The 16997-nt window shown below is 56.3% G+C and overlaps 1 protein-coding gene across 2 annotated transcripts in view; it reads right to left on the reverse strand.

Annotated features, from left to right (window-relative positions):
• The window catches only part of PXDN (peroxidasin), a 76899-nt gene that overhangs the window by 19342 nt on the left and 40560 nt on the right, over positions 1 to 16997 (reverse strand). For both annotated transcript variants that reach the window (XM_060647468.3, XM_060647459.3), the window contains 10 exons: positions 16443 to 16514; positions 16012 to 16083; positions 14941 to 15110; positions 13435 to 13552; positions 11246 to 11415; positions 8173 to 8445; positions 7089 to 7205; positions 5893 to 6051; positions 4745 to 4857; positions 3856 to 4012 (listed from right to left, as the gene is read on the reverse strand). In XM_060647468.3, coding sequence (XP_060503451.1) covers positions 3856 to 4012; positions 4745 to 4857; positions 5893 to 6051; positions 7089 to 7205; positions 8173 to 8445; positions 11246 to 11415; positions 13435 to 13552; positions 14941 to 15110; positions 16012 to 16083; positions 16443 to 16514 — 1421 coding nt within the window. The remainder of the gene's footprint in view (positions 1 to 3855; positions 4013 to 4744; positions 4858 to 5892; positions 6052 to 7088; positions 7206 to 8172; positions 8446 to 11245; positions 11416 to 13434; positions 13553 to 14940; positions 15111 to 16011; positions 16084 to 16442; positions 16515 to 16997) is intronic.

Here is a 16997-nt window from a genome sequence, read left to right on the forward strand (position 1 = left end):
GATCACGTCACCGCCACGAGCGCACCATTACCACACGCGCACACACGCGTGCATACACAGGTCCACACGGCTTAACCTGCAGGCCTCTGGGCCTTTCCACTTCCCTCTTCTCGTCTCTTCCCACTTAATACCAGAGTTTGCTAAATAAAATAACCCCGAACCAACCGATCTTCTACCCCTATCCACTGACGCGGCTGGAGCAAAGGTCACCGGGCACGAAGTGGTACTTTTTTCCCTAAACGTACTCAGCCTTTCCAGAGTCTGACACAAATTTAAACGATCTTATTGAAATGCTTCTTTCACTTGGCCGTGGGACACACTTCCTCCTTCCTGGGACACGCTTGCTCCCTCCTGGGACACAGTCCCTCCCGCTGCGACACACTTCCTCCTTCTTCCTGAGACACACTTCCTCCTTCCTGGGACACGCTTGCTCCCTCCTGGGACACTGTCCCTCCCGCTGCGACACACTTCCTCCTTCTTCCTGAGACACACTTCCTCCCTCCGGGGACACACTTCCTCCTTCCTGAGACACACTTCCTTTTTCCTCATTCCGGGAACACACTTCCTCCCTCCGGGGTCACACTTTCTCCTTCCTGGGACACGCTTCCTCCTTCCTCCCTCCGGGGACACACTCCCTCCCGCTGGAACACACTCCTTCCTTCCTCCTTTCTGACACACTTCCTCCTTCCTGGGACACACTTCCTCCTTCCTGGGACACACTTCCTCCCTCTGGGGACACACTTCCTCCTTCCTGGGACACGCTTGCTCCCTCCTGGGACACAGTCCCTCCCGCTGCGACACACTTCCTCCTTCTTCCTGAGACACGCTTGCTCCCTCCTGGGACACAGTCCCTCCCGCTGCGACACACTGCCTCCTTCTTCCTGAGACACACTTCCTCCTTCCTAGGACACACTTCCTCCCTCCGGGGACACACTTCCTCCTTCCTGAGACACACTTCTTTTTTCCTCATTCCGGGAACACACTTCCTCCCTCCAGGGTCACACTTTCTCCTTCCTGGGACACACTTCCTTCTTCCTCCCTCCGGGGACACACTCCCTCCCGCTGGAACACACTCCCTCCTTCCTCCTTTCTGACACACTTCCTCCTTCCTGGGACACACTTCCTCCTTCCTGGGACACACTTCCTCCCTCTGGGGACACACTTCCTCCTTCCTGGGACACACTTGCTCCCTCCTGGGACAGTCCCTCCTGCTGGGACACACTTGCTCCTTCTTCCTGGGACACGCTTCCTCCTTCCTCCTTCCGCGGACACACTCCCTTCCCGCTGGGACACACTCCCTCCTTCCTCCTTTCTGAGACACACTTCCTCCTTTCTGGGACACACTTCCTCCCTCTGGGGACACACTCCCTCCTGCTGGGACACACTCCCTCCTGATTCCTCACACCTCCCAAGGACCTACAGGAGCCAGGTCTACCTGACCCCCACTCCTGCCTCCTGATGCCTACCCCCACCTCTGTCCCTTCTGCAGCGGTGTGGCCGCTTCCTCCTTCCCACCAGACATCTCCCCGCTGCGCCGGGCCAGCCTCAGGCCCTCCCTGGGGGTCACAGGGGGCAGTGGTCTAAATACTCACAAATCCGCACCAGCCCATCTCTCTCCCGAAGCTTACTCGTGCTTTTCACGCGTGGACACAGAACCTTCCGTGCGCCTCATCCCAGCCTCCACCCCGCTCTGTGACATCTCAGCGAACGCGCTCGCCCGCCGGGCTCTGCGTGGGTCCACGGCCGGCAGGCCCATCACGCCTGCGCTGCGGCAGCACGCCGACTGGGACACTGGCAGACACCGTCCTCGCTCCCTCCCCCACACACCTCACCGTCCTTACTGCCTCGGAACTGCTCGGACCCTTCCGGTGGCTTCCCACACCCGTGCAATAAAAGCCAGACTACAGCCCGGCTGACGAGGCCCCGACCCCGCCTGGCCTCTGGCATTCGGCCCGTCCCAACCTCAGGCCTCACGCCCGCCACTCACGCCAGGCCCCGCGGCCCCGCTCCTCAGAATGTGCGTGCCCAGGGCGGGTCCTCCCCGACCACCTGCCCCGAGCCCCAGCCTCCCGGTCGGATCACGACCGGAGCCTGCTGTTCGCTCTGTTACTCGTCCGCGTCCGCTGCCTGCATGTGAGCCGCAGCCCCTCGGGCCCCCGACACCCCTGCGCCCGCCCTCAGCCGTGTACAGAGCGGCTGCCCGGGACGCTCTCCTCCCCGCCGACACGGGCACACAGCGGGCGAGCCACGGTGCGTGGGACACGTTTACCCGCTCTCGACCCACGTGGCCCAACAGCATTTCCCAGGCAGACCCCCCGCGCAGTGGGTCTCGCACGGAGCCAAACTTACTAACTTTTGGAACCGAATGTTTTTATGCCAAGTGCTGGACGAGAGGGTCCAATAATTGTACAGAATGTTATGACTCCAATGTTTCATTATTATGAATCACTTCAATTTGTTTTCCTCTGTAAACGACAATCACGAAAACTAACACGAAAACATTTACCTACCTTTTGAAAAAATAGAGGAAATTCACCAAAACGTTAATAGTGCTTATTTCTTAGAAGTGGGATTGTGGGGAGATTATTTTTAAATCTCATATATAACCAATTCACATTTAAGTAACATTACTTCAGGTATAAAAAACTGTAATTAAATAAACAGTCCTAAAATTCACCAATCTAATTTTACATCCATTTCACATACCACGTATGATGGGAAAATAATATTTTTCCCTAAAAAAACCCTCCAAAATCAGGCTTCCAGTTATTCCTTTATGGTTCACATTTATTTTTTTTTCATTTTTTTTTAAAAGGCTGCCCTTTTAAAATATTTTTTTATTTATTTTGAGAGAGAGACTCAGAAAGCACAAGTTGGGGAGAGGCAGAGCAGGGGGAGGGCAGAGAGAATCCCAAGCAGACTCCACACTGTCAGCGCAGAGCCCGACTCGGGGCTCGATCACACAACTCTGGAGTCAACCTGAGCTGAAATCAAGAGTCAGACACCTCACCGACTGAGCCACCCGGGAGCCCCCGTGGTTCCTATTTAAGAAGTGGCTTTAGGCTTAAGGCGTGGGGGGTGGCGGGTGCACAAACCAACCCAACCCCATTGCTTCCTGTGGGCACTCACAAGCCTGTGGAGAAGGCAGGAAGGCAAAAACACAGACCCAAGCAAAGGTGGTGGCCGCTCGGGATGGCGGAGGGGAAGCTTGATGGGACGTACAGGAGATGCAGGTTTGGGTCCAACCTAACATTGTGGGTTTGTCCTGGAGCCACAGGGCACAGGGCAGCGACAGCGACACGTTGGGGATCTGAGCCTTCAGGAAGATGGCGGCAGCATATGGACAGAACAGGTGAACGAGACAGGCAAGGGGCAGACGCAGAGGTGGGCTCAGCGTGGCTCAGGGTCCGGGGTGGGACCGGTCAGTGATGACAGACACTCATCCCGGGAGGACACGTGGCCCCTTCCAGAACCGGCGCGAGGACAGTGAAGGGGCACCAGCCGCGTCCGCTCCTGCCAGATGGGGACTGCAAATTACATGCTCCCAGACCCGAATGGGTTTGGATGACGACTCCACCAACCACCAAACCCCTCATCAAGAAAAGCCGCACAGGGCACGTGACCACAGCGGCCTGAGGTCTCGGGGAGGCCGCCAGAGCGTGTGAGTCTGGGCAGGCAGCTCTCCTCTCAGGATCCCGGCAACGCCCCTGCAAACTGGGGGTGCCCTGCCTTCCCGTAACCCTGAAAACCCTCACGTCAGTCTGCAAGTGCGCTGGGCCAGGTGCCCTCCTGCTATGTGAGTCCACGCGGGAGAATGTCTGCCAACCTCAGGACACACGCGCCGAGGGGACTCACCGCTCACGCTGAGCACCATGCTGACGGAGGCCTGCCCGATGGTGTTCCTCGCCACACACTCGTAGCGGCCTGCGTCCGCGGTCCCGACGTCGTGGATGGTCAAGAACCCCTCGGGGCTGATATGAAACTTCCCACTTTCCGTCACCTGAACCCCATCCTGGAATAAAGCAGAACAGAAATGATACTAAGAATAAGATCAAGAAGCAGGCGTTGTCTTTCTGGGGTGGGGACACCGCCTGTCAGGACCTCATGAGTGGACGGGTCACACGGACTGTGGTCACATCTACCCAAAACTAGAAAGAGAACATTTAATCCAATTCGGTGAGAGTTTTCTTAAACTCCTGCAAAAGATCCAGAGAAGACACAGATAAGTTCCTTGGAGTCTCCAGGATTGGGGATCGGGGGCTCATGAAAGGACACCCCTGTGCGGTGTGCACAACGGTAGGGAAGGTACAGAGCTTGGGCAAGGGCCAGCGGGATGGCCCCGTGTGGTCATGGCAGGTGAAGTCTGGCAGACAGTGGGGGGAACTCAAGCCTCCCTCCGAGGGACCCCTGCCCATGGCCACCCCATCCTCCGGGGACACGTCCCATCGAACTCTTGTTTACAATGGCTAAACGTGGAAATGCACTTTTGCATTGGGCTTCAGAAAAACAACACGGAAGAATGAAATAACACCAAAAACCTCCCGTATGGATTATGGGCCCACGGATCTAGCCAGAAGGTTTTCTTGGCTTTTGTCATGGGGAAGGTCACGAAGAGCATGATGCTGTGTTGTGCATTTGCCTCGTTTTGGTTTTGTCAGTAAGGGGCCCGCAGCATCTGCTGACTCCGAGAGGAAGCGCGCGGCCGGCAGCCACCCCCCTCTCCCCCGCCCGTGGCAGGTGCTACCTTGTTCCACGTGATGACGGGCTCAGGCTCCCCCTGGGCACTGCAGGGGAGCTGCACGTTGGTGCCCACCTCCACCGTCCTGTCGCTCGGAATGCTGGCAAACACCGGGGTGACTGCAAAGAAGGGGCAGCCAGCTGACCACGGTGGAAATCCCAAAACATTTGTGATTTACACCATAAGGCTTCAAAAGAGCACAGCCCCTTGCCCGCAGCCAGGCCAGACCCAGGGCACTCTTGCCAGTCTCAGCCTGTCACTCTGCCTCCTAGCCTTGTCTGCAGAGAGCCGAAGGGCCGGAGGAAAGGGGAGATGGTCTGCCCGCGGCCCACGCTGGACCTGAGGAGCACGTCTGAAGAGCAGACGCAGCCCTAACCAGCTCCTGTCTACGTGGGGCGGGGGGACTGGGACGTCACGGGCCCCGGAGAGAGCCTGATGGTTAGGACAGGAAACGCACACTTAGGAAAAGAGCTTTCCTCACCAGGAAAGTGAGGATCCTGGCCCACGCCCACGTGGGAAGTCCTGGTGCCCTTTAGGGACCACCCACAGGATCTCATGCAACAGGCCATCCCACATGCTGCCCGTCGGGAATGGGAAGGTCAGCCCCAGCCGAGAGCAGTCCAGCCCGCCTGAGTAACAGGAAGACAGCCCAGGCCCCAAACCATCAGGGAAGGACCCCCCAGGGGCTGGGGACCCTGCAGCACCAGCCACACTCTGGCTTGGGCGCCTCTCGCGGAGAGAATGGTCAGACCACACACCCACAAAGGACAAAAGGAAGACGTGTGTGAAGGCTCATGGGACAATGGGGCGAGAGACAGAATCCCTGGGACATTCTCAGGATTCGTCCACGAGTCAGGAGCTATCAGACCCCTGGCCACAGTGACCATCCCGGAAAGGATATGAGAGCCGTTCTGTGAAGCGGGAAGAATCGGCCCCAGAGCACGGACAGGCCGGCCTCGTCGGGTTCCCCACGAGGAGCTCCACGCGCGGGACGCACACCTTGTACCTCGAGCAGGTACGAGGGACGGGTGTTCAGAAGAAGAGGACACGCTCTGTCGCGAGCAGTGACGGGAACCTTGGCCGCAGAAGGCCCGCGTCTCCGGACGGTGCCTCCGCACAGAGCGGCGGGTCCGCCAGGAGGGAGCCGCGCGTACCTCTGGGCTGCACGGTCAGGTGGGCCACAGCCCTCTGGGAGCCGATGATGTTGACAGCCTGGCACTCGTACTGGCCCTGGTCGTGGAGCGCCACACCCGAGATCCTGAGCGTTCCCGAGGAGAGGACGAGGTGTCGCCGGTCCACGGACAGCTGGCTCCCTGAAAGGCACGGGGGCGCCGGTCAGTGGGACACGCAGTGAGTGGTGGGTTAGAGGCAGGACTCGGGTACGTCGGTCAGCAGAACGTTCGCGGAGCAAACGAGAAGCAGGGCCCCTGGGTCAGCACCTCCTGAGCGACGGTCCAGCCTACGGGGCGTGCGGCAGGTCAGGGACAAGAGACATGCTCCCGCCTCTGAGAAACTGCCCAGAAGCAGGGAGGAGCGGGTGGCAGGGACGCAGGCTAAACAAGCAGGAGGCAGGACACAGGGGGCGTGTGTGACGTCGGCCCGAGGACGGGCCACGGGGCAGGGGTCAGGGCGGGAGCTACTCAGAAGCGAAGGACACCCCAGGTGAGGGGGCAAGTGCCCTGGCGGAGCCCCTCCTGCCCAGAATAGAGGTGCAGGTGTTAACTCCTGCCCGGGTGCTCCTCTGGTTTAAGGGCCCCTTCGGGGAGCTGCCCTCCGGTTCAAGGCAGGTTCTCAAGGTCACTCCCAGAGCGGAGCCCGGAGGCCACCTCTCCTCCCCCCACCTTCCCAGCCGGGCTGCCAACGTCCCGGGAGAAGTCTGTGTCTTTGCGTCATCTGCCCTGTGGTTCACCAGCTGCAGCAGGAGAGGTGGCCCCGGGGAATCAGCGTGATCGACAGGTGGAGATCAACAGTGTGACCTCACCGCAGGTGGAGACACAGCACGACGGGCCCAGGAAATGAGCTTCCAACAGACATGTGCTACAATCGGTTTCCAGAAACTTCTATCCCACATGCTGCTAAATCCCATCGAGATGCTAATTCAGTGTAGATCAGAAGCAAAACACAGACTACATGGGAGGAGCAAGAAAGCAGAAGGCCACCCCAGTGCCCTCGTGGACAGTCTCCTCCCCGTGTCCTTTTCGGCAGCAGTGGGCGAAGGTGAGGCTGGGACACACACACGCTGACGGTCCCCACGGCCGGGACACGCCTTGGCTCGGCCACCACTCGGGCCTGGGCAGGGGCTCCGGGGCTGCCTGGAAAGGGCAGACAGACTTCCCGAGGCGGCTCTTACCTCCTTTGGTCCACGCTATGACCGGCTGTGGGTAGCCCTTGGCCTCACACTGGAAATCGACCGTCTGGCCCTCGATAACAGCTCTGTCCGCAGGGGTCACGGTGAACTGGGGAAGAGCTTCCGGAAGGAAAAACATGGGAAAGATCATTTCAGAGGTGGATCTGGGTAAAACCGCTGGAAGGAGCATCAGGGTCCTCCCTCCGGGCAGGCGCCACGGCCCCGAGCGGCCAGCTGTGCCACAGGGGGACGCCAGAGAGGGAATAGCATGACGGCAGAAGGGCATCGGACGCTGGGAGACGGTCAGAGACCTCTGCTGACTCAGCAGACGGCTGCTGACGGCGGTGAGGCTAACGAGGGGGTCCCGCTCCTCTCGCCGTGCAACGTCCGCTCGTCCTTGTGTGGCTAAGTGTCACCTGGCCCAGCTGTACGTGGGGACAGGAGCTGGTTTGCTGCTGGGGGTGTGAATCACACAGCCCTAAGCCCAGAACAGATCCGTGCGTGCAACAGTAACGACCAGACGACAGCACCACGCGGTTACGTGCCCAAAGAGGCAGCAGGACAGACTCACAGCAGACGGCAAGGGAGGGGGCTTCCATGGAGGAGGGAGGCTGGGGAAGACAGACAAATCGAGAGAGGGCTGATCTCTCGGGATTTGGCACTCTCCTGGCTCAGAGCTTCTCCTCAAATGCCTCACTGTGTAATCTATTAACAAGGCAACAAACTCACCAAGAGTCAGTCGGACGTTAGGAAACACACAGCTGAGCTCTTAACACTACAGGTACTGTCTGTCTGCAGCTGGAGCCAAAGCTACTCCTGGGAAGTTCCGAGCTGAAAGCAAGGCTTACTGATGGGTTCAACACACCCGTGCACACCGCCCACACTCGTGTGTTCGCCTTACACACGCCAGGTGCCCTACGTGCCACAGATAACACGGCCAGAGATAAAGCCCCAGGAGAAATCAACTGTCCTAAAGTCTCCATTCGGAAACCAAACGAATCCCCAAGTCGCGGAAGTCGGATGTGGGAAGTGCGCTGGGGGCGGGGAGAGGGTCTGCACGCGAGCGACGAGGGGCGCCCCGACCCACCCTGGACGATGATCAGAGCCGCAGCGTGGATGCTGTCCAGGCTGTTGGATGCGAAGCACGTGTACTCCCCACTGTCCTCCTGCTGGACGTTCTGAATGTACAGGCCGCCAGAGGGGGTGATGCTCACGCGAGGGTCCTCAGGCAGGGGCGTGCGGTCCCCTTTGGTCCAGGTGATCCGCGGCACAGGGTGGCCTGTGGCGCTGCACTCCAGGGTGACACTCTCGCCGACCAGCACCTCCGTGTTCTGTGGCTGGATTACAAAAGCGGGTCGAGCTGTCACAAGGAAACACAAGTTCTGGATTAGTTTCCTCTGGCCAAGCAACAGGGCTCTGCGCGGGATTCTCTCCAGGCCACTCGTTCCATCTATTGGCCTTAAAATAAAGCAAACAGTTTAATCAACACTCTCTCGTCTTCTTTCTCTTTTAAAGAACGTGCAGCCGGCAGGGATGTGCTGCCTCGGATGAGGGCCGTCAGTGCCCGACAGATGGCCGGGTGGCTCCCTCTTTCAGCGTGGACAGAGCAGCTCCAGGCAGGATCCTAACTTCTGTTCGTTCTAAGTACACTGGGCCAGTCCAGTCAAACCTTGCCAGAGCCTCTAACTAGCACGAAACACTATTTTTAAACTGTATTTAGAACAAATAAAAATAACCCATTTCCTATGCAAAAAGAAAGCACAAGCTAGCTGAGCTAGTATGTTCCAGCTCTGAATCCAGAAGAAAGTCTGTGCCGCCCCGAGCGACACGTTTTGTGAGGGCGTCCACGAAGCACGGAGCTCATACACCAGCGGCATAAACCGCCACGGCCCACCTGCGGTGACGTGGCCACACACGTCAGAACTGAGAAGTCATACACCCCGTTACCCAGAGATCACTCTCCTAGGAGTTTACGAGCATGTAAAACAACGTTTGTACCCCAAAAGGGTGCTTTTTAAATTCCTGTGATGTATATTCAGGCCGACACCCTTCTCCCCAATTCTGAAATCCAAAAACGCTCCAAACACAAAACATCTTTCATAATTTATTTGTAAAACTTAATCTGACGAGAAGCGTCTGGAGTCTTAACTTACTCCTCGCCACGTGACAGCACACAGCTCGCTGTGGGACGCGGATACGGTGGCTACAGGGCGGTGCCCGGGACCCTGCGAGCCACTTAAACAGATTACGTACCAGGTGGCCCTGCTGAAATTCCCCCAATTTCTGATTTCCAAATGATATCAGACCCAAGAGGTTTTGGATAAAGGGATGATGTGGACTGATAATGACAAAAGGTTTGAGGAAAAACCTCAGAAACTCCAAAGAACCAGTTAAATAGATCACATTGCCACAGATCATGAATTCCACGCAGCTGTGGAAAGGAAAGAGTAAGAGAACCAGTCACGTTCTGAGATGAAAAACAAGCAAGGCGGGGGCGAAGAAGGCAGCCCTAGCCATAATCTGGGAGAGTGGGGTTGGAGGCGTCAATTTAGGGGATGAAGAAAGACACACAGAAGAACATTTCTGCGCCTTTCGTATTCGGTTAATGTTTAAACTGTACTAAACACGTATCTAAAGAACAGATAAATAGAAGGTGCAGAAATGATCCTAATGTTAGCATTTCTGGAGGATGGCAAGCTAGAGACCACAAAGCCATCTGCAGGGGCAAGAACCCCAAAGTCAAAGCCCACCCGGAGGGCACTTGCAACTGTGGCTTGAGAAGTGGCTGTTCAGAGCCCATGGAGAAACAGAGGCAAAGGCGAGGACAGCTCTGGGTGCAACTGCGCACCCAATGTGGACAGAGAGTTGGCATCAGTCGAATGTGGAAATAAATCTCCTTCAAGTTTTATTAACCAAAAGCTGGTCCTCATGAGGGGCTGCCGCCTGACTCCAGCTCCAAGTGAGAAAGAAAGGGCGAGATTCAGAAGTGCTAACTATGCTATGACCACACAACACACGAAGCACAAAATGTTTCATACACCGAAAAATCAGAACACAGCCTACTTTGGAGACAACAGTAGGCGGTGATTATCGACTCTGGTAACTTAAGGTCACGTTTAAATTATCGTAGGGAATCACTGACATCAAGGAACCACGCTGTGGCTTCCAAAGTGAAAGCAGGAAACAGAAGATGGGCAATTATTCCAAAATTAGGCACAGAATACAAAAAAGACTGGATAAATAGTCCCAGGATGCAAAACTTATAAATCTAAATATGTTGCTCATGACAATAAACACAAATGGACTCATTTTAAGAAAACATCAGTCTGAATTTCTTCTTAAAAAACAGAGCAAAGGTCGAGGATTACCTAGGACCACGTGCTCCAGCATCTCCGGGTGAAGGAATTTCGCTGCAGACTAGCGCACCCGCGCTTTGCCCACTTCCGGCCAGCATCCTGCCCACTTCCGGTCCCACACCCCGCCCACTTCCTGCCCACTTCTGGTCCCGCGCCCTGCCCACACCCTGCCCTGGCCCTCCCCATGCCCAGCCCGTGCCCTGCCCACTTTCTGCTCTCATCCTGCCCCCATCCTACCCATGCCCTGCCCATGCCCGCCCTCACCCTACCCATGCCCTGCCCACTTCCTGCTCTCATCCTGCCCACTTCCTGCCCATATCCTGCCCGTGCCCTGCCCACTTCCTGCTCTCATCCTGCCCACTTCCTGCCCGTGCCCTGCCCACTTCCTGCTCTCATCCTGCCCACTTCCTGCCCATATCCTGCCCGTGCCCTGCCCATTTTCTGCCCTCATCCTGCCCCCATCCTACCCATGCCCTGCCCACTTCCTGCTCTCATCCTGCCCACTTCCTGCCCGTGCCCTGCCCACTTCCTGCTCTCATCCTACCCACTTCCTGCCCGTGCCCTGCCCACTTCCTGCTCTCATCCTACCCACTTCCTGCCCATGCCCACCCTCACCCTACCCACTTCCTGCTCTCATCATACCCATTTCCTGCCTATTTCCTGCTCTCATCCTGCCCACTTCCTTCCCATGCCCTGCCCACGTCCTACCCGTGCCCTGCCCAGCTGGGTGCAGGGAGGGAGCCTGTGCGCCACGAGCAAGGGCAGCTCTGGAAGGAACCCTCATGTGGCGTCCTCTCCACGTACCTGGAGACCCAAAGTACCTGAGGGTGACTTCTTGTGTTTTCACCTGCCCGGCGGCATTTTTCGCCATGCACTGGTAAATCCCCTGGTCTGTCTCCTGTGTGTTTTGGATCATCAGGGTTCCGTCGTCCAGCAAGTTGAGGCGGGAATCTGTGTTCATGCTCAGCTCGTTGCTGCAAAGACACAAACCCGGCACGCTCAGACTCGGAAAGCTCCAGGAGGCCCAGTCCATACCGGAAGACACCTGAGCACGTGGGGAGGCAGAGACGCCATGCCTGGCCTTTCCAGGACGCTTCCCCACCCCCAACAGTGTCCCACATCATTACCATGTCTGGGACAGGGGCCGGCCTAGTGCATCACTAATTCCTGGTTACTTTTACTATTCAGTTTCAGTTTACAAAGATTTTAAAGTTTGAGCAACTGGGTGGCGTGGTTGTACAGGGGTCCCACTCTGTCCCGATTTTGGTTCAGGTCATGATCTCAGTCTGTGGGACTGAGCCTCTAGTCAGGCTCTGTGCTGACAGCATGGAGCCTGCCTGGGATTCTCTCTCCTTCTCTCTGCTCCTCCCCAACACTCCCTCCCTGTCTCTCTCTCTCTCTCTCTCTCTCTCAAATAAAAATAAATAAAATAAAACAAAAAATATTTTTAAGTTTCAAAGCGGTCCTCTTTCCAAAGGGAAACAATGAAAATAGTGGGAAAAATTCAAAAGAAACATTTTCCTTGGTTTCTGGCAAACTGACTCAAGAAAATGGGACAGAAACATTTGCTATTATTAAAGCAAATGATTACATACACTGACCGACAAAACCATCATTGTTGTGAGCATTTCCCTATGGACGCCACTCAGAAACCTACAGGCTCTCGGCTGAAGACCCGGCCAGGTGTGAGAACCCCCTTCCCCTCCCGGCTCACACACCTCTCTACCTGCACCAACCCACCGAAAGTGACATCCGTCCTCATCCACGGGGTTTTCTGGATGGAAGCAACAGTCTCCCCAGGTTCCAAACGTAAGAGACTCACTGATCTGGCCCAGCTCCCTTCCATAAACACGGTGAGCCAACAAGTCGGGAAGGCAGGCCCACCGGTGAGGTGGACTAACAGGGGAGGCAGGTCAGCAGGGGAGGCGGACCCACAGGAGAGGCTGGCAGGTGGAGGCAGAGCCCAGCACCAGACGACAGGCCTGGGGTTAATGGAAAAGGCTCAGCCGAATTCATGCCTTTCTACTTTTCAAATACACACGTACTCCTCCTGTATTAACTCAGGATTTTAAATCTTGACGACTCCAGAGACATCCAAGAGAACATCCTCTCTGAGGACCAGGCTGGCACTGCTCACATCCTGCACGGCGCTGGGCCCGGGTCATAAGGACAAACCCAGGTGTAGACGAGGCTCCCAAACTTCACAGGCAGGAAAGTGCTGCCCTTCCTGCACCTGACGGCTCTCTGATGCCAAGCTCCCCAGCTTCCTACGCATCTTCTCTGTGAACACGGCCCAGCACTGGGAGGGATGACGGCTGGGTGGGCGTCTGGGCTCGGTCACCAGAGGGTCCTCTGTGCCCTGTTACGACCGAACGGCCAGCGAGCTCAGCTCAGAGTATAAATGCCCACAGCCAAGATCCGCAGAAAAGCCTGTCCGTGTCCTCGTGAGAATGAACACAGAAGCAATGACAGGGGGTCTCACGCTAACAATCCGTTTTCAAGGAGTCGGTTCAGAACGCACGCTGGAAAGCGTTCCGTGTTAACACGAGGCCCCGGGAGCCACGTCCTCCGACACCTGTGCCCCCACACACCCCGAAATGCTTGTGGACGGAAGGGAGGACGCTCGTTTCCTGAGGCCGATCAGACGTGCAAGGAACTAACTACAAAAGTGCCCACTTGATGGGCGTCCCTGAAGACGCTGTCCCAGCAGGAAGGAGCCCTCCTCACCCAGGAGGACGGTTCCAGCTTCGAAGCCCCAGTGACCACCCTCCCCCCAGATCTGGCGGAGAACCAAGCCTCCCTCACGCCCCTCACCCCAGGCAGGGGGAGTAACGGACGGCCCCTTACAGCAGAAACGATGCAGAAACGTTCTCCTTTAGACCCTTCCCTCCACCGGAGAGGCCAAGAGTGTCGAGAGGCCCACAGGGTGGCGGCGTGGGCACATGCCCAGTGGTGCAGACGGGCCATCTGGGCGGACAGTGAGAATCACTTACTTGTTTCGCAGCCAGATGATCTCGGGTTTGGGGTTGCCTTCTGCTCTGCATGTGAAAAACACAGTGTTCCCCGAGGTGACATCTGCGTCCTGGGGCTCTGATGTGATCCGGGGCCTTTCTGTGCCAAGAAGGAAACGCATTTCTTCTTGGTTTTAAACACTCCCGTTAGAGTCAGCAAGAACCCAAACCAGATCTCAGGTTTAAGAGAAAATCCCAAGTGTTCAAACATCCATCCCAACCACAATGTTCCCACGAAGATGACAGACGGGCATCTCCTGGGAGACAGGCTGAGTTTTACCCAGCGTTTCTGACCCTCAGATAAACCTGGCGAGACCCCTGTGCACACAGCAAACTCCAGGAACAGCTGCTTTGGGTGAATAAAGCAATAGAAAACAAAGCCTTTTAGCTAACGCACTCCTGAGAGCAGAAAGCTCTACTGTGCAAGGCAGGACAGTAGCGCGTCCTCGTCCTCTGTCCTCCCACGTGCGAGTCCCACTCCTATGGCCCTGGGACCAACGAGCTGCCTCCTCCAATCTGCTAAGGGGGGGGCTGCCCCGTGTCCTCCTTCTCCACGAATACGGTGGCAGGAGGCAGACAAAACCCATGGCCCTCGAGCCGGGGTCCTGTTGGTTAAGTCAGAGGCGGCTGGGGAGCAGGGCCACCCAGGGCAGCTCTGGGAAATCAACCGTGTGGTGCATGGTGGTCACACACACACACACACACGCGTGTAGATGTCAGGGGTCAGCCGGGCACTCTCAGCTGCGGCCTCTGGCCTCTGTCCCAGGAAAGAGCCTCGTCTGTGAGGCGCACACAGCCCAGCAGTGCTGCCTGCGTGCGGCATGGCTCCTGCCGGAGGACAGTCACACAGGACACGCACACGTGAACAGGGCCTCTGACGCCGCACAGTATTGAGGCCGGGCAGGTGCTCAGACGGGTGCACACGTGTAAGGACAGTTAACAAAGGAGTGCAGACGCTGGCTGGTTACTCACAAAAGCTGCTGATTTCTAGTTTCGTTACATGTATTTTCAACACTAAAAAAACGATGATGCTTTAGAGAAACGGACTTCAGCACCCCAAAACAGTGCTGCAATTAAAAGGCTCAGCCGCACCAGTCCTTGGGCACTGCAGGACTCTGCCCCGCCGTCGGAGTTTGGCCCTTCTGGCGGTCTGTGTCTCGGGGCCGTGGCCGGAGGCCCAGCCCAGTGCACAGAGGCAGCCGACAGCTGCAGCCTGTGTGCACGGGGGCGGGAGGGACGGGGAGGCAGGGACAGTGTGACCCAGTTTGCTAATTTTGCAGGGGAACCTGAAAACAAAAGCCAAGAAACCCCACAGGCACCGAGAGATGCTGTGTACAGACCAGGGCTTTGCCAAGGAGCGTCCCTGTCAGTCCTACAAGGATCTGATGCAGGGACGCCGTCCCTGCAGGTGGGCAGGGCCGTGCGTACCACACCCCCTGGGTGCCAGCACGGGGCTCTGGGTCTCCCTCGGCCCCAGGCCGCACTCACCACAGTCCAGCTCTTCAGGGGTGATCGTGGCCACCGAGCGCCCCTGGATACGTCGCGGGTATTCACAGGTGGCGGCCGCCTGTGCGTTGCCAGACTTGGCGTAGGTTTTCAGCAAGTCCGCCAGCCACAGGATTTCACAGTCGCAGTGCAGCGCGTTGGAGTCCAGTCTCCTGGCACAGGGAAGACGGTGAGACGTGGGGACGAGCCCACCCCGGACGACCTGGACGCGTGAGCCTGTGCGGGGCCTGCCGGACACAGGCCGGCGAGGAGCGTCCAGGCCGCTGGCCAGGTCCCCACTCCGGGGACCCCGCCTGCCTGCCCGGCCCTAAGCTTGCTCTTCTGGAGACCTCCCTGCTCCCTCAACACCAAGTGCCCCTCCACCTTCGCCAGAACGCCGTCTGACTTTGGCTCGTTTCTTTGTCCAGAAGGAATCCTAACTAGCGAGGGAGGCTGTCTTATTTCACCTTATTTCGCTCTGGACCTGGGCTCATTAGCATGATCTTCCCCTTTTCCTGATGTCTAGCTCCTTACGCTCAGTGGCTCCTTACGCTCGGTGACGGCCAACCGCAGAGCGGCGGCCCTCCTGACCGCGGAGGAAAACAGAAGGGCATCAAGCAACGTTCTCGGCCAGCACTAACATCCCTTCCTTCTATTAAAATACACCACCCGGTACAAGAAGTGCGTTTAGAGGCCTTAGAAACCGGGGGACCAGTTTACTTAATGCCCAGCTCTGTGAACACCCAAGGGCTGGGGACAGGACACAGAGTCCTACACGGACGTGGCTCCACCACCAAAATCTGCAACATGGAATTAAAAATTAATCTGAAGAATGTGAAACTGATTTTAAAACATGTCTTGGTGCCTCTGAAGGGGTCAACCTGCTGGCACATCCCCGGAGTCCCGGGGGCTCTCGGCTGTGCCCTCCGGGCGTCCCTGTGCTTTTCTGCATGTGACATACCCCGCAGCCCCTGCCACAGGACCCAGCTCAGGACCCAGCTCAGGACCCAGCTCAGGACCCAGCTCAGGACCGGGCCAATGGCAGGGAATCGGCTTCTGTAAAGACACACTTACAGTCTCTTCATAGATTCCAAGTGACTGAATGTTCCTGGAACCAAATGTGTGATTCGGTTGTTATGTAAAAATCTGTTGAAAGAGAGAAAACCACAACCAACTTTTAAAAACGCTTCTTACACGTGTAGAAAAGAGTACAAGCAGTCAAGTAAGTGAGTTGTAAACAATACCTCAGCGACTGCATTTATGTGATGCAAATGAACTTGAGAACAATATTTAGTTCAGAAAATAATTCGATTTTTTTTCTATTTTATCACCATCTCCAAATAAAGAGAAAATTGTAAGTCCCGCTTCTGAACTGTTAGACAAGGAACAGAGATTTGCTCAGGTGTCTGGACAGGCAGTGTTCCCTTTTCCATCACAGAACCTGACGGCACGCCGGCCCCCGGGGACCAATGGGAAGACGGGAGGGCAAGACGAAATCAACTTACAGCCTTTCCAGCTTCGGCAAATGTTGGAATGACTCTGGGTCCAAAGTTTCTATCTGATTAAAGTGCAGGTATCTAGACAAGTTTTTAAACAGAAGGAAAAAGAGAAAGGAAACATTTTAAACAATTTTACTTTTGCTGATCTAGATTTTCTGCTCAAAAAAATGGTTCCTAAGTCATTTCAAATTCGTATGTCAATAGGTAACTCTCTAGATTTCCTACATTGTGCAGAAAACACATGAAGTAATCACATAGTAAGATTAAATACAATTAAAAACTGGGCACAGACTGTAAGAAGGACAGCAGGGACTCTGACCAAGTCCCCTTCAGGCCTGGGGCCTGGCTGCTTAGCCCGGGGACCTGCTTGCAAAGCACACGGACCTTCGCAGGAAAAAAGCCAAAATATTCTCAATTGCAGCACATATGTAAGTAGGTGCACGCCGTCATTCAAACCTTCTAGTCTATATGTGAATTTAGGGGAGGACACGCGTATACGTTAATGTGGGGGGTGAGCATACCGTCAGCTCTGGAAAGAACTACAGGAAAAATAACACAGCC

This window comes from Panthera onca, chromosome A3 (assembly GCF_046562875.1).
Source record: "Panthera onca isolate mPanOnc1 chromosome A3, mPanOnc1 haplotype 2, whole genome shotgun sequence".
Taxonomy (NCBI): Eukaryota; Metazoa; Chordata; class Mammalia; order Carnivora; family Felidae; genus Panthera; species Panthera onca.